The following is a 26,951-nucleotide window of genomic DNA, read 5'->3' on the forward strand; positions in this document are numbered from 1 at the left end:
TCGCAAAGTCTCAGAAATTTCTTCCTCGAATTAAGGCCTGTCTTTGGTACTAGTAGACTTACTTAGGCATGAATGCCCCGTTTTCTTGTGCCAGTCTGCTTTTATGTCCTCCTCGATTAGTGCTTCATGTGTTTCTTCCAAGGAACGAGAATAGCCTCAGTCTTTCACGGCGTAGTCCACAATTTTGATGTTTACAGCTTACCCCACTTCTACTACTACTCACTACTTCCGTCTTTCTTTTCCTAGGAGCAACGTACGAGATACAGGATGAAACCGAACTCAGCTGACAAAATGTTAGAGGTTGTTCAGGAATATTTATCTTGAGAAAAGGTGGCCTCTGGCGATTCGTTACAGAGGAACCACAATTCGTTTGATTTCTTGTCGTCCCCTATCTGTTCAAATGGCTCTAGCCACTATGGGACTTAACATCTGAGGTCATCAGTTCCCCAGACTTAGAACTACTTGAACTTAACTCACCTAAGGACATCACACGCATCCATGCCCGAGGCAGGATTCGAACCTGCAACCGTAGCAGCAGCGCTGTTCCGGACTGAAGCACCTAAAACCTCTCGGCCACAGAGGTCGGCGTCTATCTGTATTGTACTGAAAGTATGTGCGTAACACTGGAAGTGCCTTATAGATATATCCAACACGTACGACAGAACGGACACAGTTCGTGTCCATAACTCTATTGGTGCGACGGCTGTTTGATGAAAAAGCTTGAGTTGGGATGCACAACCAACGTCCGAACGTCTACGGAAGTGAGAAATCTGTGAGTGGAGGTGGGGGGGGAGGGATGTTAATGGGCGGGGTCGATGCGGTGCGGCGAGCGGGAAACTGGGAATTTGGGTGTGACGGATGGCCGAGGCATTTAAGACAGTGATTCAAGAGAATCAGAGCATCCGGTTTCGAGTCCCGGTCGGGCACAAACGTCATTCTCGCTGTTGCATTGCCCTGATGCCCTGTGCGGCTAGAAATCATTATTTCCTTCCTATCTCTTGACCAGCCCGTCTTCTTTCCATTCATTTCACCATAATTATTCAAGTGCACATGTCGGCGGCATGCACTGTGTGTCTTTCCTAGGTACAAACTTGTACCATTCACTCGTCGTATTTGCTCTTGATAACCGTAATTCGCTTTTTACTCTTCGCTCTCAAGCGTGCGTTCAGTACGGTTTTGTCTCGTGTTTGTTTTTCCGATATGTTAGCTACATGTTAACAGTTATGCACAGATGTATGGATAGGGTTACTGATGAGGAGTTACCGTATAAACACTTCGTGTAGGAATTAACTAACTGCAGTGGAAGAGCGGCACAACGGATATGCTATTAACCGCAGCGACGACAACCACATCATATTTCTTTTTCATCTGAGAGCTTTTACAATACTCTTGTGTTGTACGTTAGGTGATGGTGTTTTTCAGGCATTTTCACGCTAAATATAATTTCACACAAACGAAGGCAGTTTCGCTAACAATTCAAACAAATCATGACAACGTTAGGCCGACCGGTGCGGCCGTGCGTTTCTAGCGGCTTCAGTGTGGAACCGCGTGACCGCTACGGTCGCAGGTTCGAATCCTGCCTTGGGCATGGATGTGTGTGATGTCCTTAGGTTAGTTAGGTTTAAGTAGTTCTAACTTCTAGGGGACTGAAGACCCTAGATGTCAAGTCCCATAGTGCTCAGAGCCATTTGAACCATAACAACGTTACCTCTCTGTAATGTGCCACAGGAGACTATGGCATCGCATGCACCAAATTACTAAAAAAATTTGGTGATTTGGAAATGAGAGGATGATTATCTGTCGAAATATCGGAAGTTGTCCAAGACGTCACATGGCTGTATCCCCGTAAGTTGACATTTTATACGCCGGGACGAATCATATTTGACAGTAGGCACTTACGCTTTTGTTAGAACGGAAGGGTTCCTCTTACGACTATAGTCAGTAACATTGGTGCTCCGACATCTCATACAGCAAAACATCTTGCTACTCTGTTGAGCACATTAGTAGCTCAGCGTTTACGTTTCATCAGTAACTCAACGGATTTCGTACCTCGATTACAGGGCTGCGTCCTGAATCCTTTTTAGTAGTTGACAGATGAAGGGATGGTAACTGGATAGTTTACTGGCCGATGTACAGTAGGTACGCTCGTTCGATGGGCAGGCATCGTCCACGAGCGTGCCGCTATCGTCATCCGGTATGGTGGTTGGGAAAGGGGGGGGGGGGGGGGGCTGTTCCATTCGGTCGCGCATGTTGTCAGCCATGAAAATAGTCATGGCGGAAAGGGGTCCCTGACTTAAACCCCATCGAGCACGTCTGGGATGCGTTGGGGAGACGTATTTTGCAGCACGTCCACACACTCAAACGACCGTCTAGCAGTTGTTCACCGCGCTCGTAGAAGAATAGAACGACCAACCACAAGAAAGGCGTAACAGCCTTGTGCCCAGTATGGGAGACTTTGCAGAGCGTGCGTTGCCTTCCCTGGTGATCACGCGTGCCTTTAAGAACCATGTCCTGCCTTCTGTAATGCCCAGGGGGCCATAATAAATTGAGGTGGATGCAGCTCATTAGTGTCTCACTCAAAGTTCCATCCAGCTATGTTAGTTGGTGGTAACATGTCATGGGAAAGCCACTTCCGTCCTTAAGTTTTTCACACCACTGTACTTGGAAACTAAACATGTTGAAGGTCTGATGAAAAATAATAACTCATTGCAGAGTAATCTATAAATATTATAAAAATGCATGCATGTATGTTTGTCTATGCGTGTGTTATGTTCTACATTACCTGCTAAACCACTGGACCGATTTGAACCAAACTTGGTACAAGTACCACTTACTGTCAGGTAACAATTGCTGTGGAGTTGAGAACCGCCTACCTAATGTAGTTCATAAGATATGATATACAAAATGAGATACGTCAGAAGCTACCGCATTGTGCATCACGTTTAACATTATTACTTATTTGCTGCTTGCAATGTTCACAACATATCTGGCAGACAGTATCCACATATGCCGTTCAACGTTATAAAAACTGAGTTGTGCGATAGAAATGGAGCAGCCTGCATGAAGTCCTAACAAATTTATTCTCTACTTTTAAAGACGCTGCTACAGTCGATCCAACTTAACGAAATGCTAGACACATGGCAGCGGTTTTGACAACTTTCAACTACGGAGCGCAACGGTTGTAGGCGACAACCATAGCTGCGTATAGAGCTATGAAGAGATGTTGCTATAGAGACGTTTACAAAATCGCATTGAAGACACGCGAAGTTGCTGTGCACAAGGGACAGAAAGTGTCCGGGATCATCCCACGCCGAGTCCACCGCACAATTTCAAAGATGTTTTCACGAATACATGGAAATGGAATTTTTTCGATACTACACTACAAACACTGTTCATTTCTTGTTTTCGTTTCTAATATAAAATTGGCAAAATCAATACTAGAGCAATGTCGGGTTTGTCAGTTTGTGTGATACGTAGATTTAGCACAGATTTAATTTATGAAGTAACTATTCATCCCACGCAAGTAGCTTGCTGACTTGTGCAACTAAGTAAACATCGTAACACGTTTAGTTCTAGAGAGCAATTACTTTTTCGATAAACAGAGTGACGCATAACAGAAATCATTAAGTTCAGCTCTTCTGTCAGGCAGCGGTATGAATGGATTTCGCGCTTGTCTTATCTAACGACGTTCTCACGTGCCGCTGGCTGCGTAGTCTGCTGTAGTGTAGCCGTAGTATTGCGTAACGTCTGCGGCCCGCCGTCGGCACTACAAATATCTGGCGGAGAGTTTGAGCAGTAGGCAGTAGCAGCAGCAGCAGCAGCAACAGCAACAGTCATGGGAATCGAGAAGTACGCGGGACGCGTGGCCGCGATCACTGGCGCCAGTTCCGGCATAGGCGCAGGTATCGCTCAGGAACTGCTCAAGCACGGCATCAACGTGGTCGGCCTCGCCAGGAGGGTGGAACAAGTCAAGGTCAGTTTGTGGAACATTCTTTACTACATTTAGGTAGTTCCTGAAGAATACAAGCGATACTTCAGCAATTCCTTTCGGAAGGCACTCTTACATATTTCTAAGCAAGAGGGGCTATTACTATATACATATATTTCCTTAGCCGGCCGGTGTGGCCGAGCGGTTCTAGGCGCTTCAGTCCGGAACCGCGCGGTCGCTACGGTCGCAGGTTCGAATCCTGCCTCCGGCATGGATGTGTGTGATGTCCTTAGGTTAGTTAAGTTTAAGTAGTTCTAGGTTCTAAGGGACTGATGACCTCAGATGTTAAGTCCCATAGTGCTCAGAGCCATTTGAACCATTTTTTGAACATATTTCCGTGTATTGTCACGACAATTCCATACATAACACATTAGCTATTCAGCAAGAGACGCAACAGTTCATCATTCCCGAAAAGTGTGTACCAAACTCTTCACACAGAGTCGGCGGTAATGGACGATCACCCGCCGCAAACTTTGTTATAGGTTTTGACATGCTGCATGTCGTAGTTTTCAAGATCCTCCAGAGAGGCCCAGTTAGTGTTTACCCGTGGTCTAGGGGACGCTAGCACAGCAGCTCAGCGTGTTCGGTCAGAGGGTTAGCTGCCCTCTGTAATAAAAAAAAAAAAAAAAAAAACTGAGTGAACGGATCAGCGATGCACCAGAACAGGTGTCATGGGACGTCCGCCCCGGACAAATGCAACAAATATTAACGAACAAAATGAGATCATCAAAAAAAGTGTAGCGTCTTGTCTTTGATTAGTAATAAAAATTTTGTCGGTCCAGGATTCCAATCCCGACACCTTTTAAAAATAGCTCTGAGCACTATGGGACTCAACTGCTGAGGTCATTAGTCCCGTAGAACTTAGAACTAGTTACACCTAACTAACCTAAGGACATCACACACATCCATGCCCGAGGCAGGATTCGAACCTGCGACCGTGGCGGTCTCGCGGTTCCAGACTGCAGCGCCTAGAACCGCACGGCCACTTCGGCCGGCCGACACCTTTTAAATTTTCATTTGTAACCAGCATTGGCGGCCGTACACTTCCAACCTAAAAAGTCATCATCATTCTGCCAACGGCCTTGTCAAAGGGGCGGAAGAGAGGACGAGGTTCAGGGCACTCTCTTGTCCTTGGAGTGGGAAACTGCCCCTAAAGGCGGAGGAATCAGCAGTGATCAACGACATGAGGATGCAGAAGGCAATGGAAACCACTGTATTAAAGACACATAATGTGTAACCACACGACATGTGGCCTGTAATTTTAAAGTGTCATGATGATCTCTCCATTGGCAAAAGATTCGTGAATAGTCCCCCATTCGGATCTGCGGGAGGGGACTGCCAAAGAGGAGGTGACCATGAGAAAAAGATTGAAAAACCAACGAAAGCATAACGTTCTACGAGTCTGGGCGTGGAATGTCACAAGCTTGAATGTGCTAGGGAAGCTAGAAAATCTGAAAAGGGAAATGAAAAGGCTCAATCAAATCTAGTAGTGTCCAGTAAACTGAAATGGAAAGAAGACAAGAATTTACTGTCAGACGAGTATAGGATAACATCAACGGCAGCAGAAAATGGTATGCCGGCAGTACGATTCGCTATGAATAGGAAGGTAGGGCAGAGAGTGTCTTACCATGAATAGTTCAGTGGTAGGGTTGTTCTTACCAAAATCGACAGCAAACCCACACCGACAACGATAGTTCAGGTATACATGCCGACTTGACACACTGAAGTTGAAGAGATACAGAAAGTATATGAGGATCTTGAAAGGGTAATACAGTACATAAAGCAAGATGAAAATCTAATAGTCACTGGGGAATGGAATGCAGTTGTAGGGGAAGGAGTAGATGAAACGGTTACCGGAGAATATGGGCTTGGGTCAAGAAATGAGAGAGGAGAAAGGCTAATTGAGTTCTGCCACGAATTTCAGCGAATACTCTATTCAAGATCCACAAGACGAGGAGATACTTGGAAAAGATCGGATGATACACCAAAATTTCATTTAGATTATGTAGTGGTCAGACAGAGATTCCCAAAATCAGATAGAGGATTGTAAGGATTAGCCAGGAACAGACCACAATTTAGTAGCGACGAAGAGTGTGCTGAAGTTTAAAAATAATCAATACGCAAAGAATTGGGATACGGAAATACTAAGGAATGACGAGATACGCTTGGAATTCGCTAAGGCTGTAGATACAGCAATAAGGAATACCTCAGTACGTAGTACAGTTGAAGAGCACTGGACATCTCTGAAAAGGGAATCGCAGAAGTTTGCAAGAAAAGCATAGGTGCAAAGAAGGTAACAGCGAAGAAACCATGGGTAACAGAAGAAATACTATAGTTGATCGATGAAAAGAGGAAGTACAAAAGTGTTCAGGGAAATTCAGGAATACAGAAACACAAGTCACTGAAGAATGAAATAAATAGGAAATTCTGAAAATGTAAGACGAAACGGCTGCATGAAAAATGTGAAGATATCGCAAAAGAAATGTTTGTTGGAAGAACTGACTCAGCACATAGGAAAGTCAAAACAACCTTTGGTGAAATTATGAAGGGAAAGATCTCTCTGATGTGTAGAAGAAGAAACAATAATTCATTTAGAAGAGATGGAGGATCCAGAATTAGACTCAGAAATTAACAGAGCTTTGAAGGACTTAAGATCAAGTAAGGCGGAAGGGATAGATAACATTCCTTCAGAATTTCTAAACTCATTGTGGGAAGTAGCAACAAAACGACTATTCACGTTGGAGCATAGAATGTGTGAGTCTAGTGACATATCATCTGACTATCGGAAAAATATCCTCCACATTGTTTCGAAGAATACAAGAGCTGAGAAGTGTGAGAATTATTGCACTATCAGCTTAACGATGCATGCATTAAATTGCTAACAAGAATAATATACAGAAGGGTGGAAAAGAAAATTGAGGCTGTGTTAGATGACGATCAGTTTGCCTTTAGGAAAGGTAAAGGCACCATAGAGGCAATTCTGACGTTGCGGTTGATAATGCAAGCAAGAATAAAGAAAAATCAAAAAACGTTTATAGAATCTGTCGACCTGGAAAAAGCGTTCGACAATGTAAAGTGGTGCAAGATGTTCGAAATTCTGAGGAAATTAATGGTGAGCAATAGGGAGAGACGTGTAATGTACAATATGTACAAGAGCCAAGAGAGAATAATAAGAATGGACGACCAAGAACGAAGAGCTCGCATTGAAAAGCGTGTAAAACAGGGATGTAGTCTTTCGCCTGTACTGTTCAATCTCTACATCGAAGAAGCAGTGATGGAAATAAAAGAAAGGTTCAAGAGTGGAATTAAAATTCAAGGTGAAACGATATGAGGGATACGATTCGTTGATGAGATTGCTAGCGTGAGTGAAAGAGAAGAAGAATTATATGATCTGCTGAACGGTACGAACAGTATTCTGAATACAGAATGTGAACTGAAAGTAAATCGAAGAAAGATGAAAGTAGTGAGGAGTAGCGGAAATAAGAATAGCGAGAAATTTACCATCAGGATTGATGGTCACGAAGTAGATGAAGTTTAGGAATCCTACTACCTAGGCAGCAAAATAACCAATGACGGACGGAGACAGAAGGACATCAAAAACAGACTAGCAATGGCAAAAGTGGTGTTCCTGGCCAAGAGAAATATACTAGTGTCAAACGAAGACCTTAATTTGAGAAAGAAGTTTCTGAGAATGTTCGCTTGGAGCACAACATTATATGGTAATTAAACATGGACTGTGTGAAAACTGGAACAGAAGAGAACTGATGCATTTGAGATGTCGTGCTACAGACGAATGTTCAATATTGGGTGGACTGATAAGGTAAGGAATGAGGAGGTTCTTCACAGAATAGCAGAGGGCAACACTGCCAAGGAGAAGGGGCAGAATGATAGGGAATCTGTTACGACATGAGGGAATGACTTCCATGGTACTGGAGGGAGATGTGGGGGGCAAAAACTGTAGAGTAAGACAGAGATTGGAATACATCCAACAAATAATTGAGGACGTAGGTTGCAAGTGATACTCTGAGGTGAAGAGGTTGGCGCAGGAGAGGAATCCGTGGCGGGCCGCATCAAACGGGTCAGAAGATTGATGACTCAAGAAAATAAAAAGATAGCTACCTCAAGTTACCAGGAGGAAGGCTTCACTTGTAGAATACACTCTCCCACAATTCCGTTATAGAAGATATTGTTATAGGTAACCCTGAGACATTCACATACGTTATGACCACAAATCGGTATTTATTCCTTTAGCTATTCAGCAAGAGACTCGACAACTCATCATTCCTGATTTTTGTGTGGTCAGTACGAACACATTGTCATCGGCACTGAACGATAGCCGTATATCGCCTGTGTTGTCATGTTGCATCTGTCTTTTGTTTTAGTTCCTCGAGAGATGCACATTTACCAAAATGTTTGTGTTAACATTACCTGACGTTGCTCCTAGGAAAAGAAATAAAATTTATCTATGCTGTGTGGTCAAAGAAATTAAACTAAAACTTTTGTAAAGTCACTGTAACATTAATTTAAGTTGCTTGTAAATAACTTTTTTAGTTTCCATCTAGAAGCAAGATTAAATAAGTGCTTGTATACACCCACCCTTGAACGAAAAACTTTACATTGGCTAAGATGGTAACATGGAGATCCCTAACGACTCTTTTTGGGCATCCAAAATGTACATCAAATACTAAAAAAATCATGCCACCAACTCTTGTAATCGATTTCGATTGTTTTTATGGGTACCATGTTCCTTCCCAAACCTGTCCTAGATGTTTTTCTTTAATCACAGTATTGTTTTCATATAGGAAGTCAGATGTGACGTGCCATAGTTTTATAGGAACACACACACACACACACACACACATACACTCACTGTAAAACTACAGCTCTCACACTCGCGTCCATTCATGTAAATTTGTACAAATTACATTATTATAACGATATTATTCTCCTTTTCACTGGATCATATTTTAGAGATTGAGTCTCTTGTCACCTTCCATAATCAGGACTGCTGAACTTCCTTCCCAGGCTATTCTCAATGTGCAGTTCACCGACTGCAGTATATGATTCCCCCTGGTCTAATGACTCATTTTTTGGGAAATTTTTTCGTGGCACAATTTTTTACTCGTCTCCGTATGCAAGGTGGTATTGAGTTGTAACTGTTTCATTAAGTTCCATAAATTTTATGTCGAAGTACTCTTGGAGGTCTCATTTCAGTGCCACATAAAAAAAAATATAGCTCCATTAAAAAAAGTAGCCGGTGTCATAATTCAGAAGCTGTAAACATTAAAAATTACTTTCGTCTGTTACAAATTCGGTCTATTTTTAGTGTGAAATCCAACATATTTTTCGAGCGCACTATTAAAATTTCTGTTTAAAAGGTCCCACTTCTAGAGCTCTGAGTGCATTAATTTTTTTTCTCAGTCCCACGCATTTCATTACCTGACCCAGTTAACAGGCTGATTGATATTTCTGATTTTTGACAGAGGGAAGCAAAAAAGTCAAATTTGCAGATATGTAAGACAATTAACCTTCTGATGTAGTATCATTGAGCAAGTACTGAGGAATTTCAGTCCAAGAAGAGTCATCCTTATTCAGTTCATGAATCATCGATTGAAAATTTTCAAAATTGTTTGCATCGTACACTGCCGCTTCCAACCATATCCCGCAAAGATTAACTATGGGTCTAGGCAAGTGGCTCCCAACCTGGGGGTAATTACCCAATGATTGGTAAAATGCAATTTTCTGAGCGTAAAAACTAAACGATTCGATTCTGTTTCAGTCACAAAATTAAATTATTTTCAAAAGATCATTACTATTATCATAATTTTGTAAGACTGTAGTATTGATTGTATAGGTCATCAGTAATTACTGTCTCTCAATTAGTAGCATTATTGCGGTGGAAGTCAAAGGCTCCTGACATAGTCTACCTACTACACACACATGTTGTGATTTGTCCTGTACGTCACTGATGATAAATGTGAGACACGTAACAACTGCTAAATATCTCAATAAAATGTCTTCTCCAAGTTGTAGATAGTCCCTTTGGTAGACCGGAAAATGCTTAATTAATCGCTTCGAAACAGATGAATGAATTACACAGCAGTAACTGTGTTGTGGATAGCATTTGTGATGCACCACGAATTCTTTCGTCATTCATTCTGAAACATACATACACACACACACACACACACACACACACACACACACACACACACACACACGAAGGAAACATCACAAACGTCAACAACACTTCAAATCCGCGTGCCACGTCTGAAACAAACACGCCACCGTCGTAACAGCACGCAATGGCGACGGACACTCTATGGTTGGAGAATAAATATTAACAAATGCATGTGTAGCGACCGTAGCGAAAGAAATAAATGTGTTACCTCGACACAAAGAAAGGGGAAACACCACAAAAGCAAAAGCTCTAAATAAAACGCTAAATAACACGATACATGGCGATTCTCGGTCGGAAATGCATCAAAAACGCAGAAATAAAAATGTATTGCTTTTTGCAGGTGACAAACTGTAGATTGAGTACTAGATCTAAGTCTCCCAAATTAATAACCGATAGCGTCACGTGAGGTATGCAAGGAAATGTATACGAGTACATCCACTTTATTTCCAAATTTGCTATAAAACCAGAACCTTCAGTCACATCGTAAATGAACAACATAGAGTACTTCAGCTTAGTGATAGACGTCTCAACTCTGTGCGGTATGGAATGTAATGTAAAATATTTGACAATAATCGCTCATTTTATGGATGTAAATACTTTGTACCAGAAGTCTCTTTAGAGGTTAACATGTAACAACTGCCGGCCGGTGTAGCCGAGCGGTTATAGGCGCTTCGGTCTGGAACCGCGCGACCGCTACGGTCGCAGGTTCGAATCCTGCCTCGGGCATGGATGTGTGGGATGTCCCTAGGTTAGTTAGGTTTAAGGAGTTCTAAGTTCTAGGGGACTGATGACCTCAGATGTTAAGTTGCATAGTACTCAGAGCCATTTGAGCCATGTAACAACTTTGTAGAAAGAAAATAAAGAAATGAACCCATTGAAGATAGCACAAAAAGTGCTGAAGCATATTTGGGTGAAAACAAAACTACAAAGTTGTCTTGCATAAGGCAGAATTCCTGTCCAAGATAAGAGAGATTAGGGTATGCCATTTTTTCTTCCATATGCGAATGAAAGGATAGAAAATCTATAGCTCTGGTACGATGCAGTCTTCGCTTTGAATGTATAATTGAGAGCTGTTCAGAGAGTAATAGAGAGAAGCATGGGGCTTACTAAGAGCGAGAAAGAGAGAGACAAAGCAAAGAGAGCGAGAGAGAGAGAGAGAGAGAGAGAGAGAGAGAGAGAGAAAGAGATAGGAAAACAACTAAATTGATCAGAGCACATCGAGGTAGAACTTGAAATTCCGAAGATAATGAAGATGAAAGCGATTTGGTGGAGCACTAGCGAGGCGAATGGCTGAATAATGGACAAAGGAAGTTTTGTTTCGGGTTACAAGGAATGAAAAAAAAGTGAAACCAAGTAGAAGGTATTAGAAAAAAGTTGGCCAGGTGCGAATAGCACTCGCGCACTGAGGGTTCGGTACAATGTTAATTATGCACGAGTGTATAGACAGACCATGAACTCCGGGAGTGGAGGATTTGGACCGTTTTTGCCTGTTACAGACATTGATACTAGCAAGATATCGGTCTCAGACATTCCCAGATTTTCGAGAATGTTTTAATTTCAATAATATAAACGTGATCTACAGTCAGGCAGGAGGCAGGTGACCATTATTAGTTCTCCATTGGGGCTGACTGGATCGGAAAGATAAAAGTCAGGCAACAGGCCAGGAATGACTTTATTGCCCATATGATGCATTTCGGAGTTTACCCATCATCAGATATCGAGGAGCTATTGCTGCACGTAGATATGACGTTTCAAGTTGTACGTGAAATAAACTTTCACATACGACTGGGGTTCAGTCAGTATGCAATCAGAACTACTGACTGTTTTACTTTCAGATAGTCCATGAACCATGGACCTTGCCGTTGGTGGGGAGGCTTGCGTGCCTCAGCGATACAGATGGCCATACCGTAGGTGCAACCACAACGGAGGGGCATCTGTTGAGAGGCCAGACAAACATGTGGTTCCTGAAGAGGGGCAGCAGCCTTTTCAGTAGTTGCAGGGGCAACAGTCTGGATGATTGACTGATCTGGCCTTGTAACATTAACCAAAACGGCCTTGCTGTGCTGGTACTGCGAACGGCTGAAAGCAAGGGGAAACTACAGCCGTAATTTTTCCCGAGAACATGCAGCTCTACTGTATGATTAAATGATGATGGCGTCCTCTTGGGTAAAATATTCCGGAGGTAAAATAGTCCCCCATTCGGATCTCCGGGCGGGGACTACTCAAGAGTACGTCGTTATCAGGAGAAAGAGAACTGGCGTTCTACGGATCGGAGCGTGGAATGTCAGATCACTTAATCGGGCAGGTAGGTTAGAAAATTTAAAAAGGGAAATGGATAGGTTAAAGTTAGATATAGTGGGAATTAGTGAATTTCGGTGGCAGGAGGAACAAGACTTTTGGTCAGGTGATTACAGGGTTATAAATACAAAATCAAATAGGGGTAATGCAGGAGTAGGTTTAATAATGAATAAAAGAATAGGAGTGCGGGTTAGCTACTACAAACAGCATAGTGAACGCATTATTGTGGCCAAGATAGACACAAAGCCCATGCCTACTACAGTAGTACAAGTTTATATGCCAACTAGCTCTGCAGATGATGAAGAAATAGATGAAATGTATGACGAGATAAAAGAAATTATTCAGGTAGTGAAGGGAGACGAAAATTTAATAGTCATGGGTGACTGGAATTCGTCAGTAGGAAAAGGGAGAGAAGGAAACATAGTAGGTGAATATGGATTGGGGGGAAGGAATGAAAGAGGAAGCCGCCTTGTAGAATTTTGCACAGAGCATAACTTAATCATAGCTAACACTTGGTTCAAGAATCATGAAAGGAGGCTGTATACATGGAAGAAGCCTGGAGATACTGACAGGTTTCAGATAGATTATATAATGGTAAGACAGAGATTTAGGAACCAGGTTTTAAATTGTAAGACATTTCCAGGGGCAGATGTGGATTCTGACCACAATCTATTGGTTATGAACTGCAGATTGAAACTGAAGAAACTGCAAAAAGGTGGGAATTTAAGGAGATGGGATCTGGATAAACTGAAAGAACCAGAGGTTGTAGAGAGTTTCAGGGAGAGCATAAGGGAACAATTGACAGGAATGGGGGAAAGAAATACAGTAGAAGAAGAATGGGTAGCTCTGAGTGATGAAGTGGTGAAGGCAGCAGACGATCAAGTAGGTAAAAAGACGAGGGCTAATAGAAATCCTTGGGTAACAGAAGAAATATTGAATTTAATTGATGAAAGGAGAAAATATAAAAATGCAGTAAATGAAGCAGGCAAAAAGGAATACAAACGTCTCAAAAATGAAATCGACAGGAAGTGCAAAATGGCTAAGCAGAGATGGCTAGAGGACAAATGTAAGGATGTAGAGGCTTGTCTCACTAGGGGTAAGATAGATACTGCCTACAGGAAAATTAAAGAGACCTTTGGAGAGAAGAGAACCACTTGTATGAATATCAAGAGCTCAGATGGAAACCCAGTTCTAAGCAAAGAAGGGAAGGCAGAAAGGTGGAAGGAGTATATAGAGTGTTTATACAAGGGAGATGTACTTGAGGAAAATATTATGGAAATGGAAGAGGATGTAGATGAAGATGAAATGGGAGATAAGCTACTGCGTGAAGAGTTTGACAGAGCACTGAAAGACCTGAGTCGAAACAAGGCCCCGGGAGTAGACAACATTCCATTAGAACTACTGACAGCCTTGGGAGAGCCAGTCCTGACAAAACTCTACCATCTGGTGAGCGAGATGTATGAGACAGGCGAAATACCCTCAGACTTCAAGAAGAATATAATAATTCCAATCCCAAAGAAAGCAGGTGTTGACAGATGTGAAAATTACCGAACTATCAGTTTAATAAGTCACAGCTGCAAAATATTAACGCGAATTCTTTACAGACGAATGGAAAAACTGGTAGAAGCTGACCTCGGGGAAGATCAGTTTGGATTCCGTAGAAATGTTGGAACACGCGAGGCAATACTGACCTTACGACTTATCTTGGAAGAAAGATTAAGAAAAGGCAAACCTACGTTTCTAGCATTTGTAGACTTAGAGAAAGCTTTTGACAACGTTGACTGGAATACTCTCTTTCAAATTCTGAAGGTGGCAGGGGTAAAATACAGGGAGCGAAAGGCTATTTACAATTTGTACAGAAACCAGATGGCAGTTATAAGAGTCGAGGGGCATGAAAGGGAAGCAGTGGTTGGGAAGGGAGTGAGACAGGGTTGTAGCCTCTCCCCGATGTTATTCAATCTGTATATTGAGCAAGCAGTAAAGGAAACAAAAGAAAAATTCGGAGTAGGTATTAAAATTCATGGAGAAGAAGTAAAAACTTTGAGGTTCGCCGATGACATTGTAATTCTGTCAGAGACAGCAAAGGACTTGGAAGAGCAGTTGAACGGAATGGACAGTGTCTTGAAAGGAGGATATAAGATGAACATCAACAAAAGCAAAACGAGGATAATGGAATGTAGTCAAATTAAGTCGGGTGATGCTGAGGGAATTAGATTAGGAAATGAGACACTTAAAGTAGTAAAGGAGTTTTGCTATTTAGGGAGTAAAATAACCGATGATGGTCGAAGTAGAGAGGATATAAAATGTAGACTGGCAATGGCAAGGAAAGCGTTTCTCAAGAAGAGAAATTTGTTAACATCGAGTATAGATTTAGGTGTCAGGAAGTCGTTTCTGAAAGTATTTGTATGGAGTGTAGCCATGTATGGAAGTGAAACATGGACGATAACCAGTTTGGACAAGAATCGAATAGAAGCTTTCGAAATGTGGTGCTACAGAAGAATGCTGAAGATAAGGTGGGTAGATCACATAACTAATGAGGAGGTATTGAATAGGATTGGGGAGAAGAGAAGTTTGTGGCACAACTTGACCAGAAGAAGGGATCGGTTGGTAGGACATGTTTTGCGGCATCAAGGGATCACAAATTTAGCATTGGAGGGCAGCGTGGAGTGTAAAAATCGTAGAGGGAGACCAAGAGACCAATACACTAAGCAGATTCAGAAGGATGTAGGTTGCAGTAGGTACTGGGAGATGAAGAAGCTTGCACAGGATAGAGTAGCATGGAGAGCTGCATCAAACCAGTCTCAGGACTGAAGACCACAACAACAACAACAGTCATCAGATAACAAATGACAAAGAAAATATATTTTTCGTGCGATGTAATTACAGACTGGCAATTTTAGGATTTTTCCTTTACCTTTACTGATAAACCTTTCTTCTTGTCATGTTTCATGACTCCATGACAACGGGAATTATCTTATAGGTTTTGATGTGTGAGTTTGCGAGTATTAACGTATGTAACCGATATGGTTGGGAGCAGGATATAGGGGCTGCTGGAGTGGAAGGCTGAGCAACAAATTGAGGATAGAATATAAAATTTAATTTATTACGCAAGAAAATTCATGTAAGGCACATGTTGACATATAACTTGTTCAATTTAAATGTACATCAGCTGATTTAACATGAATCATCAACAAGTTATCTAACATCAAACAATCTGCAAATATGAGATTTAAACTTTTCCCAAAATTTTAAATTTTAATGCTTGCAAATGTTATTACGAAACACAGAAAATTACCAAACTGGTCACTGTATTTAAGACTTACATAATCTAATTGGCACAATGGCTTATAGCAGATAATATCACAGACGTATAGCAATATATGCCCACTACAGCACTGTCTTACATGACCTTGTGTGTCACAATGATTCACAGAGCCAACTCATATAGTTAAATGGTAAATATAACCCACAATGGCGCTTGCGTTATAATCTTACGTAGCACACCGATTTACCAAGACAATGCAATTAATGCCAAGTACAGTCTGGTCCAGAATAACGAGTGCCCTACCACTGATTAAACTATTCAGAATCAGTAATGAACTGTTTTACAAGGCAAGCACATTCAGTTCAGACAAGTTAACAAGACAGTGCCTCCACTTGAATTTTACCACGGAAGTCCATCAATAGTCGTAGGCCAGACGATGATTCGAAAAGGATTGATAACAGCGGTGTACCGTAGGTCTCTAGAAGAGCGTAGCGTTCCAAAGGATTGGAAAAGGGCACAGGTCATCCCCGTTTTCAGGAAGGGACGTCGAACAGATGTGCAGAAATATAGACCTATATCTCTAACGTCGATCAGTTGTAGAATTTTGGAACACGTATTATGTTCGAGTATAATGACTTTTCTGGAGACTAGAAATCTACTCTGTAGGAATCAGCATGGGTTTCGAAAAAGACGGTCGTGTGAAACCCAGCTCGCGCTATTCGTCCACGAGACTCAGAGGGCCATAGACACGGGTTCACAGGTAGATGCCGTGTTTCTTGACTTCCGCAAGGCGTTCGATACAGTTCCCCACAGTCGTTTAATGAACAAAGTAAGAGCATAAGGACTATCAGAACAATTGTGTGATTGGATTGAAGAGTTCCTACATAACAGAACGCAGCATGTCATTCTCAATGGAGAGAAGTCTTCCGAAGTAAGAGTGATTTCAGTTGTGCCGCAGGGGAGTGTCATAGGACCGTTGCTATTCACAATATACATAAATGACCTTGTGGATGACATCGGAAGTTCACTGAGGCTTTTTGCGGATGATGCTGTGGTATATCGAGAGGTTTTAACAATGGAAAATTCTACTGAAATGCAGGAGGATCTGCAGCGAATTGACGCATGGTGCAGGGAATGGCATTTGAATCTCAATGTAGACAAGTGTAATGTGCTGCGAATACATAGAAAGAAAGATCCCATATCATTTAGCTACAAAATAGCAGGTCAGCAACTGGAAGCAGTTAATTCCATAAATTATCTGGGAGTACGCATTAGGAGTGATTTAAAATGGAATGATCATATAAAGTTGATCGTCGGTAAAGCAGATGCCAGACTGAGATTCATTGGAAGAATCCTAAGGAAATGCAATCCGAAAACAAAGGAAGTAGGTTACAGTACGCTTGTTCGCCCACTGCTTGAATACTGCTGAGCAGTGTGGGATCCGTGCCAGATAGGGTTGATAGAAGAGATAGAGAAGATCCAACGGAGAGCAGCGCGCTTCGTTACATGATCATTTAGTAATCGCGAAAGCGTTACGGAGATGATAGATAAACTCCAGAGGAAGACTCTGCAGGAGAGACGCTCAGTAGCTCGGTACGGGCTTTTGTTAAAGTTTCGCTAACATACCTTCACCGAAGAGTCAAGCAGTATATTGCTCCCTCCCACGTATATCTCGCGAAGAGAGCATGAGGATAAAATCAGAGAGATTGGAGCCCACACAGAAGCATACAGACAATCCTTCTTTCCACGAACAATACGAGACTGGAATAGAAGGGAGAACCGATAGAGGTACTCAGGGTACCCTCCGCCACACACCGTCAGGTGGCTTGCGGAGTATGGATGTAGCTGGAGATGTAGAAGTTACCTCACTGCTGGCGGTTGGCAATAAACCCTTGGCGTGCCATAGATGTGTGGGCCAGAAACTCCGTTGCAACAGGAGCTGTTAACATCAGTACGCACAGAACTCTTTCTAAAACCACACCTTGATATGACGTCAAAGGGGTTTCCAAAACAGTTTAACACTCAACAGTAGTGAGTAAGAGAAAAGGACGAAAAACAAACACACGCGGCACTTACAATTAGCCTTAAATTATTCCTAGCTGTGGTTAAGATAGAATTAATTTTAATCCAACAGGTAAACAGTGGTGTCACAGTAGACTTAAACTTTACTTGACTAGCGTGACAATTTGGGCGTCCCTTAACTGACATAAGTTCAGTAACAAACTGAAATGCAATTTAAAGACACTTAAGTAAGAGTATTGTGAAACACTTCGTCAACAATTTAAGAAAACACGCCCACATAGGCACTCCAGTTCATACGTAAATCAACCAGGACACAAGTCAGTATTTCGACACGCGACGTGGGAACACTCACTGCTCAGCAGCGCAAGCCAGAATACGACAGAAAGAAGTCTCGCTGTAACTCCACCAGATGAAGATGCACCAAACTAACAGCTCACCGTTAACACTATTAATCCAAATGCCGCTAATAAGGTAATGGTCAGAAGAACACCAGCCCGTAGCCACAGCGTGAGGATGGTTGAACTCGTAAACAGAACGAACGACAGTGAGCCACTGCAGCACCTCCAGTTCGGCTGCTCGGCCGGCCCCAATGCAACTGCCACACTCACACCACTTGCCGACGCGACTTCCGCGATCTTCTGGCGTCGCTCCGCCCAAGCCCGCTCGTCTCTCTCTGCCCGAGACTCCCTCTCGGCTTCCCGCACGGAATCCCAGAGGGCGCACCAACCCGCGCACCGCAAAGCGAATCGAAAGAGATCGAACACACTATACCGGAACAATCAAATCGCAGGAGCACACGGAACAGTAACATAAATAATGGTATCTTTTGATTGTACGCCGGCCGAAGTGGTCGTGCGGTTAAAGGCGCTGCAGTCTGGAACCGCAAGACCGCTACGGTCGCAGGTTCGAATCCTGCCTCGGGCATGGATGTTTGTGATGTCCTTAGGTTAGTTAGGTTTAACTAGTTCTAAGTTCTAGGGGACTAATGACCTCAGCAGTTGAGTCCCATAGTGCTCAGAGCCATTTGAACCATTTGAATCCTATGATGCATTTTTATTCTGTGAACTGCAACGCATAAGTTGCTTTGCGCTCGGTAATCCTGTCCACTGCTTTATGTTGTATAATTAAGATACCCTTCTTCAACTTTTTCTTCTTTTATCCTCAGTCTTTCCTTCTATTACCAACTGTAGCAGCATACATTTGCTGTTCCATAAAATACGTCGGAAGTATCATTGTGAAATGACTCTAACTGATGAGCATGTGCACTTGATTTACAGATCTTGTACTGATAAAGTGTAATGACTTGTAGCTTCCCGTTCGCCATCTTTTCAGAGCATACATTACTGCAAGTGATATATTATTAAAAATTCAAAGGACCTTTTGAAATGGTAGCGATACTGATATTGCCATCAATTACAAGTAAATGCGGGTTATTGAATGACTTCACGGCCGCGATCATAAGCCGACGGAGTCCGCAAGGCTTGTCAATAGCGTCAGGCGTTATACGAAAGAAAAACGAATTACTAGCCAGCATTGCTGGCCCACAGTTGGAACTTTGTATGTTTTAATCATCCATTTAGCGAAAACTCCAAATATGTACTTGGCGGCAACTGTTTAAACTGCACAATCACCTGCTATGGTCTTACTGCACCTCACATTTTACACTATAAAAGGCAAGCAATTTATTCTTCTCCATACTCTACAATTAAACGTAATGTATGTTTTGTATTTAAAACCAGAAGTGGAGCATATTCCGTGAATAAATTAATGTAAGATGATACTTCGCTACGCATGGGACATGATAAAAGTTTGTGACGTTCTGTTTAATTGCTTTCGATTTGGAGCTGAAAAACAACGACCATACAAGGTCGAGATAACACAGTTTCAGCCAAAACTTGTTTACCATCGTATAGTCTGAACCTCCTTACAGGACAATGACTTCATTGTTTTATTTGTATTATTTCGACAGCGTAGTTACTTAGCGAGTTTTGAAACGCAGAGAAAATAGGTTGTTACGGACCCATCCATGAAGATCGACTGAAATGAAAAGAACTCTCTTAGAGTTCTTATCCTTTCATGAACAATTAAAAAATTTCCCTGAAAACTTTCATTCGGACAACAGAATGAATGATAATGTTTCAGTGGTTACTAAGGAATACTAAATAACAAATTTCAAAACAGAACATTTTCGAAATGTGTTGACTTTAATGATAAGATAACGAATTAGTGCATAACCGCTGTTGTGAAGGAGACCTTTATACGAAACTCATCGTCCAAATTCATGAAAGACTGGGATGTATAGTGAGAATCTTATGGGAACCGCGCTACAGCTACGGTCGCACGTTCGAATCCTGCCTCGGGCATGGATGTGTGTGATGTCTTTAGGTTAGTTAGGTTTAAGTAGTTCTAAGTTCTAGGGAACTGATGACCTCAGAAGTTAAGTCCCATAGTGCTCAGCCATTTTTTGAGAATCTTACGGAAATGTAGCTCATCCACAAAGGAAGTGGCTTATAAGGCACTTCTTCGAACGATCCATACAGGTTCCTTACCAGGTAGGACTGGTAGAAGAGACAGAGATGACCCAACGAAGAGGTGCGCGTTTCGTCTTTGGATCGTTCAGTCGGCGTGAGAAGCTTACCGGGATGCTCAACAATTTTAATTACGACTATACCTATTTGTGGCACATCATGATCCGCATGTAAGTCGTAAAAAGTCTTCTGAAGACTTCTGAAACCTAGGTCAAGAGCTTTTGATCGCTACCTTCCGCAACTGGTGGCTGTTTTTGTTCCCTGCATTACGTGGGCACAGTTGCTGCTGCAGCCACGCTTGAGATTCCATTGGAAAACGTTGCAAGAGAGGCGTTGTGCATCACGGAGAGGTTTACGATCGAAATTTCGAGAAAGCATCATCCAGGAAGAGTCGGACGACAAATATATCTCACGTGATGACCACGACGGGAAAATTCGAGAAATTAGAGCCAATGCAGAGGCGTACCTGTAACCATCCTTCCTTCGCGCCATTCGCGGTAGCAGTATGTGAGTTGGTCAACGGACAGCCACAGCAGTATGACGATTCGAACAACCCAACGATTTTCCCTATCTTCTTTCCGAGGCCGCTCCTATCTCGTCTATTTGATTCTCAGATGAAACCGGTTGAAACCGGTACGCCACCTGAAACAGTGTCCACACAAAGGGCCGAAGCTGCAGACTGTCTACAGTGGTACTCATTCCCACACAACAGCGTGCGTGAAACAACCTGTCTAACCATTCCATGGTAGAGGAACGTACCAGTGCCGTGTTGCACATAGCTGTTGACATCATCATCTTATGAAGCACTTAAAAGCATTCTTTCTGTTTTTCCTTAGGCTCTTGAAGTGAAGGGGTTGCCGGGCAAACTGTACGCTCTTCAGTGTGACGTGGGAAAAGAAGAAAGCATCCTGTCAGCTTTCAAATGGATTAGGGAGAACCTCAAAGGAGTCGACATCCTGATCAACAGCGCCGGTGTCGATCACGAAACTGATTTCATATGTACGTATGCAAACGGAAAATCAGATATTTCAAATTTTAATGTATTTATGTTGAATTAATATATATTTGACTTGATATGTGAAGGAATGCATTATCAAACTTCCTGGCAAATTAAAATCGTGTGCTGGACCGACACTCGAACTCGAGGCCTTTGCCTTTTGTGGGCAAGTACGCTACCAGCTGAGCTACCGAAGTGCGACCAGCAACCTGCGACTCGTTGGGTAGCGCAGTTGGAAGAGATATTGCTCACGCGAGGAAAAGGTCTGGATTTCGAGTCTCGGTCTGTCATACAGTTTTAATGCGCTAGGTTGTTTCATATCAGAGCACACACCGCTGAAAATTCATTCTGATTGCATTATCACCTAGAGTAAAAATTTACTAATATTGCAGCATATCTGTACATTTTGATGACAACAAAAAAATACAACGAGACACGTCAAGACAAGGAGACGAATCAGACCTGTGTCAGTACTGCGAACAGAATTAACGCCTACTGGTCCGGCACTCTGGCAACCTCAAGGTCTCTCGTCCACACTCGTGTGGCAAATGGCTTCCTGAGCTGTTGTTCCACAGAAACACGATAAATGTTTAATACAAATTGCGCGATTCACAGAAAGATTATGGTGGGTGAAAACTGTGGTAATTAAAGGATTCAGATATATAATATCCTTAATGATGCCTGCCGAAAGTAGCAAAAAAAAAAAAAAAGTGCAAATAGCACTTAAAAGTGTGTTAGTGTGTTGATTGAAGTAGAGTTAATAATTGAAGCACATACAGTATTTTATCATGTTTTTTGAAAAGAGATACTAGCGTTGACGATTTTATGAAAACTTTTCCCATGTTCAAATCATGACCAACTTTTGAAACCATTATGTAGGCCTATTCTCATGTCGTTATCGAAAATTTTTTTTTCCTCTTTACATATTCCATCTAGAACCAACATAAATCGGTGTTTTGGTAGCTGTATTCAGCTCCTGATATCAGCGTCCTCTATGCTTCGTTTGGTTCTATACTTCTTCTCACAAACCACTATCAAAGTTTTTCAATACAAAAATACACAGTCCAGTCACATTAATGTGACCAACTGTCAAAAGCGTGAATAGCCACCTTCTGCAGCGCAGACGTGCAGGAAGAGAGTCAATGAAGTTCTGGAAATCACTGACAGGGACGTGGAGTCATGCCGGCCCCAGTGCAGTGGCCACGTGCTCTAGGTTTGTCGGCAGAGGATCCTTGGCGCGGCCAACCCAATTAGGTCAAACACACTCTCTATCAGCCTTAAATGAGTGGAGTTTGGTGGCCAGTGGAGTACGGTAAACTCTTCGTGGAGCTCTTCGAGGCACGCACACACACTTGTGAGCTGTGTGATACGTTGAATTGTCCCGTTAAGGAGATCGTGCCGAGGCGAAACAGACTGCATTTAGCGGTGGACATGGCCACTTTGCTTTCCAGTATGACAAGATCGCGTAGGAATGTCACTAGAACATTCTCCAGACAATAACACTCCGTGCTCCGGTCTGGATCCTTCCGGCGATTGTTGCAGGTGTTTGCTTTCAGACGTTTCGCGTCGTACTCTCAAAACGCCATTTCTCCGATGGAGCATAAAACTGATTATGTCAAAAGGCTACCTGTCATCGTTCAGTGGAGGTACAGTTGCGGCACTGGCGTGGCAGTTCTAGCCTTCGTCGCATGAACAGCAGTCGGCATCGGTGCATAAACCAGGCGCCTGTCGCAGAGGCCCACACACAGCAACGTTCGCTGAACGGTCGTTCAGGTTCATCTGGACCCTCAGTTGGTCAACAGCTCCACGTCCGTTCGTTCCTACTCACCGCCGAAGCCGTCGTTTACCACTGCCATCTATACATGAAATGTATTCGCAACTGTGAATATGGACAACCATCATCTGTATAATGGAATGACGACAATCAAACGTTGTGCCAGACCGGAAGTCGAACGTAATTTCCCGCTATCATCCATGTATGTCTAAAGGAACGTTGCATCGTAATACGGAATAAAACAGGAACTTCATTATCGTATTGTCATCTGTGGCCTTGGTGCACAACTGTCGCCACTGTGCAGGTTTTGGGTAGCGCCATTTTGCCATACACGGTATACCTTAACCATGACGGCTAACAAGCAGTTTACAGACTTAACCCTTTGGGAAATTCTTATACGCTTGGCCCAGAAGGCAATGTTCAAATGGTTCAAATGGCTCTGAGCACTATGGGACTTAACATCTGAGGTCATCAGTTCCCTAGAACCCTGAACTACTTGAACCTAACTAACCTAAGGACATCACACACATCCATGCCCGAGGCAGGATTCGAACCCGCGACGGTAGCGGTCGTGCGGTTCCAGACTGAAGCGCCTAGAACCGCTCGGGCACACCGGCCGGCGAAGCCAATGTTCATGTCCCTTTTGGACATCAGATAAATCACTCCATTTCCAAATTACGACAATGACTGTACTGTTCCCCGCTTCCCCTGACAGGCTTTGTACAGGAAGTTACAAAAAGGTACGGCCAAACTTTCAGGAAACATTCTTCACACACAAAGAAAGAAAATATGTTATGTGGACACGTGTCCGGAAACGCTTACTTTCCATGTTAGAGCTCATTTTATTACTTCTCTTCAAATCACATTAATCATGGAATGGAAACACACAGCAACAGAACGTACCAGCGTGACTTCAAACACTTTGTTACAGGAAATGTTCAAAATGTCCTCCGTTAGCGAGGATATATGCATCCACCCTCCGTCGCATGGAATCCCTGATGCGCTGATACAGCCCTGGAGAATGACGCATTGTATCACAGCCATCCACAATACGAGCACGAATAGTCTCTACATATGGTACCGGGATTGCGTAGACAAGAGCTTTCAAATGCCCCCATAAATGAAAGTCAAGAGGGTTGAGGTCAGGAGAGCGTGGAGGCCACGGAATTCGTCCGCCTCTACCAATCCATCAGTCACCGAATCTGTTGTTGAGAAGCGTACGAACACTTCGACTGAAATGTGCAGGAGCTGCATCGTGCATGAACCACATGTTGTACTTGTAAAGGCACATGTTCTAGCAGCAAAGGTAGAGTATCCCGTATGAAATCATGATAACGTGCTCCATTGAGCGTAGGTGGAAGAAACTAAAATGAGCTCTAACATGGAAATTAAGCGCTTCCGGACACATGTCCACATAACATCTTTTCTTTATTTGTGTGTGAGGAATGTTTCCTGAAAGTTTGGCCGTACCTTTTTGTAACACCCTTTATAGTCTCTACTGCCAGTGGTGCTACAGGTCGTCTGTGAGCGGTTACTCCACGTTGACATCGAACATGAAAGGTAACCACATTAATGTGACGGGACCGTATATATACGTTAAGTGTTTACCTTGTTTACAGTGTCATTTATTTTATGAATTCGTCATAAAATAGAAATGTCGTAAGCTGTTAAATATCCTTTTGTAAAGCCTATTTATTCTTCAATAACGATTATTCACCTATAGAGTCTCTTGTCTACAGCCGTAGTGTACAATATTTGGGGTGAATCAATTAGCATTTTCCCATGTAGTTTTCTTATAAATGAATATTACTTTTGCTTTCTTCCAGTTTTGAGCATATTCGGTGCGTCCAGCACAGCTCAAAAATATGAAGTAACCTTACCCCATAATTAACTCTGCATTAACTCCATCTGTAAAAATTTATTTCTACTTCATCATCATCATCATCATCATCATCATCATTACGCGAAATATATCCACTGTAAATTCTCTTTTATTAATTTTATTGAGCCATTTTTATTCCCCATCCAAATACATTTTTCCTTCAATCACTTTTACTTTTTCATCATACCGTAAAGAAACACACTGATGAGCCAAAATATTATGACCTCTGGCCGCAGCGAGATTGGACGCAGCCCCGTGACGATGCGGGGATGAATGAAAGTATATAAGCGGAGTAGCGACGATAGCAGAATCGTTCTAGCGACGAGGTATGCCGCAAATGTAGAAACACACAGACATAATCGACTGTGAGGTGGGGTAGGTTGCTAAGGCGAGGCGCCCAGCTGTGAAAGAGCTTCTCGGAAACCGCGGGACTGGTCGGCTGCTAGTGTGCTGCTGTCGTCAGCACCTGTGGAAGGTGGCTGGGGAACGGCGAAACCACGACCTGGAGACGAGGCTTCATCACAGAATGTACACGTCGGAGGCTTGCTCGCTCCGAATAGGAAGGCGGCGTCTGCAGACCATCTGACAACAGAGTACAGTGCTGGTCTGGAACAAGCAACGTCAGACGTCCCACATATGTTCCCATTTACTTAAAGACACTGTCATTTAGGATCACAGTGGGCATGGGGCCACGAGACTGGACCGTGGATTTTTGCAAACGTGTCGTCTGGCCAGACAATTCACATTTCTTGTTACACCAGATCGATGATCGTCTCCAGATGCGTCGTCATCTGGGTGTACATCTACTCAAAACAAGTATCTCATCACACCATGGGCACAAGCCATTTGGGAGAGCAATGTATGACATTCAGTTGGGCTTTTATGGGACCTGTGAAGGTAATCTAAGACTCAATGGCAGCTGGACAAGGTGAAACAGTATTGTGTATCATATGCATCCGTCCATGCTTGATGTCTTCTCTTACGACGATGCCATCTTCCATCAGGATAACAGTCCACATCGTAAGAGCTGAATCATGCTACAGTGCCACAATAAGATTTTCACTCTGCAGCGGAATGTGCGCTCATATGAAACTTCCTGGCAGATTAAAACTGTGTGCCGGACCGAGACTCGATTCGGAACCTTTGCCTTTCACGGGCAAGTGCTCTACCATCTGAGCTACGCAAGCACGACTCACGACCCGTCCCCACAGCTTCAACTCTGCCAGTACCTCGTCCCCTACCTTCCAAACTTCACAGCTCTTCTGCGAACCTTGCAGAACTTCTGCCAGGAAGTTTCATATCAGCGCACACTCCGCTGCAGAGTGAAAATCTCATTCTGGAAACATCCCCCAGGCTGTGGCTATGTCTCTTCAATATTCTTTCTTCCCCGAGTGCTAGTTCTGCAAGGTTTGCAGAAGAGCTTCTGTGAAGTCTGGAAGGTAGAAGACGAGGTACTAGTAGAATTACGGGTCGTGAGTCGTGTTTGGGTACCTCAGATGGTAGAGGGCTTTCCCGCGAAAGGCAAAGGTCCAGAGTTCGAATCTCGATCCAGCACACAGTTGTAATCTCCCAGGAAGTTTCATGCTACAGTGGTTCGAGGAACCACTCACGTTGATGTCTTGGGCACCAAATTAGTCTCATCCAAGCCCACTTTGGGGTACTCTGGGGTGCAAGCTCCCGGCCAAGAAACCAATGGCCTGTAATTTAAATGATCTGTGCGACCTGTGTGTAGGTATCTGGTGCTACGTTCTTCCAGAGACTTATCGAGGACTTGCAGAATGCATTGTATGTGGAATAGCTGCGATATTGTGTGCAAGACGTGGACCGACATGATATTAAGTCGATCGTCATAACATTTTGATTCATCTGTGTATAACGTGTGAGCCAGTAGGCCAACCGGAGTGTCCAAGCGGTTCTAGGCGCTACAGTCTGGCTGGAACCGCACGACCGCTACGGTCACAGGTTCGAATTCTGTCTCGGGCATGGATGTGTGTGACGTCCTTAGGTTAGTTAGGT

At 43.1% G+C, this 26,951-nt stretch overlaps 1 protein-coding gene across 1 annotated transcript in view; it reads left to right on the forward strand.

Moving 5' to 3' along the window:
- The first annotated feature begins 3,784 nt into the window (after window positions 1-3,784).
- The window catches only part of LOC126234694 (dehydrogenase/reductase SDR family member 11-like), a 48,954-nt gene continuing 25,787 nt past the window's right edge, over window positions 3,785-26,951 (forward strand). The window contains exons 1-2 of the mRNA XM_049943433.1: window positions 3,785-3,973; window positions 21,119-21,281. Coding sequence (XP_049799390.1) covers window positions 3,836-3,973; window positions 21,119-21,281 — 301 coding nt within the window. The 5' untranslated portion in view covers window positions 3,785-3,835. The remainder of the gene's footprint in view (window positions 3,974-21,118; window positions 21,282-26,951) is intronic.

The sequence above is a fragment of the Schistocerca nitens genome, chromosome 2 (genome assembly GCF_023898315.1).
Source record: "Schistocerca nitens isolate TAMUIC-IGC-003100 chromosome 2, iqSchNite1.1, whole genome shotgun sequence".
In the NCBI taxonomy this organism is placed as follows: domain Eukaryota; kingdom Metazoa; phylum Arthropoda; class Insecta; order Orthoptera; family Acrididae; genus Schistocerca; species Schistocerca nitens.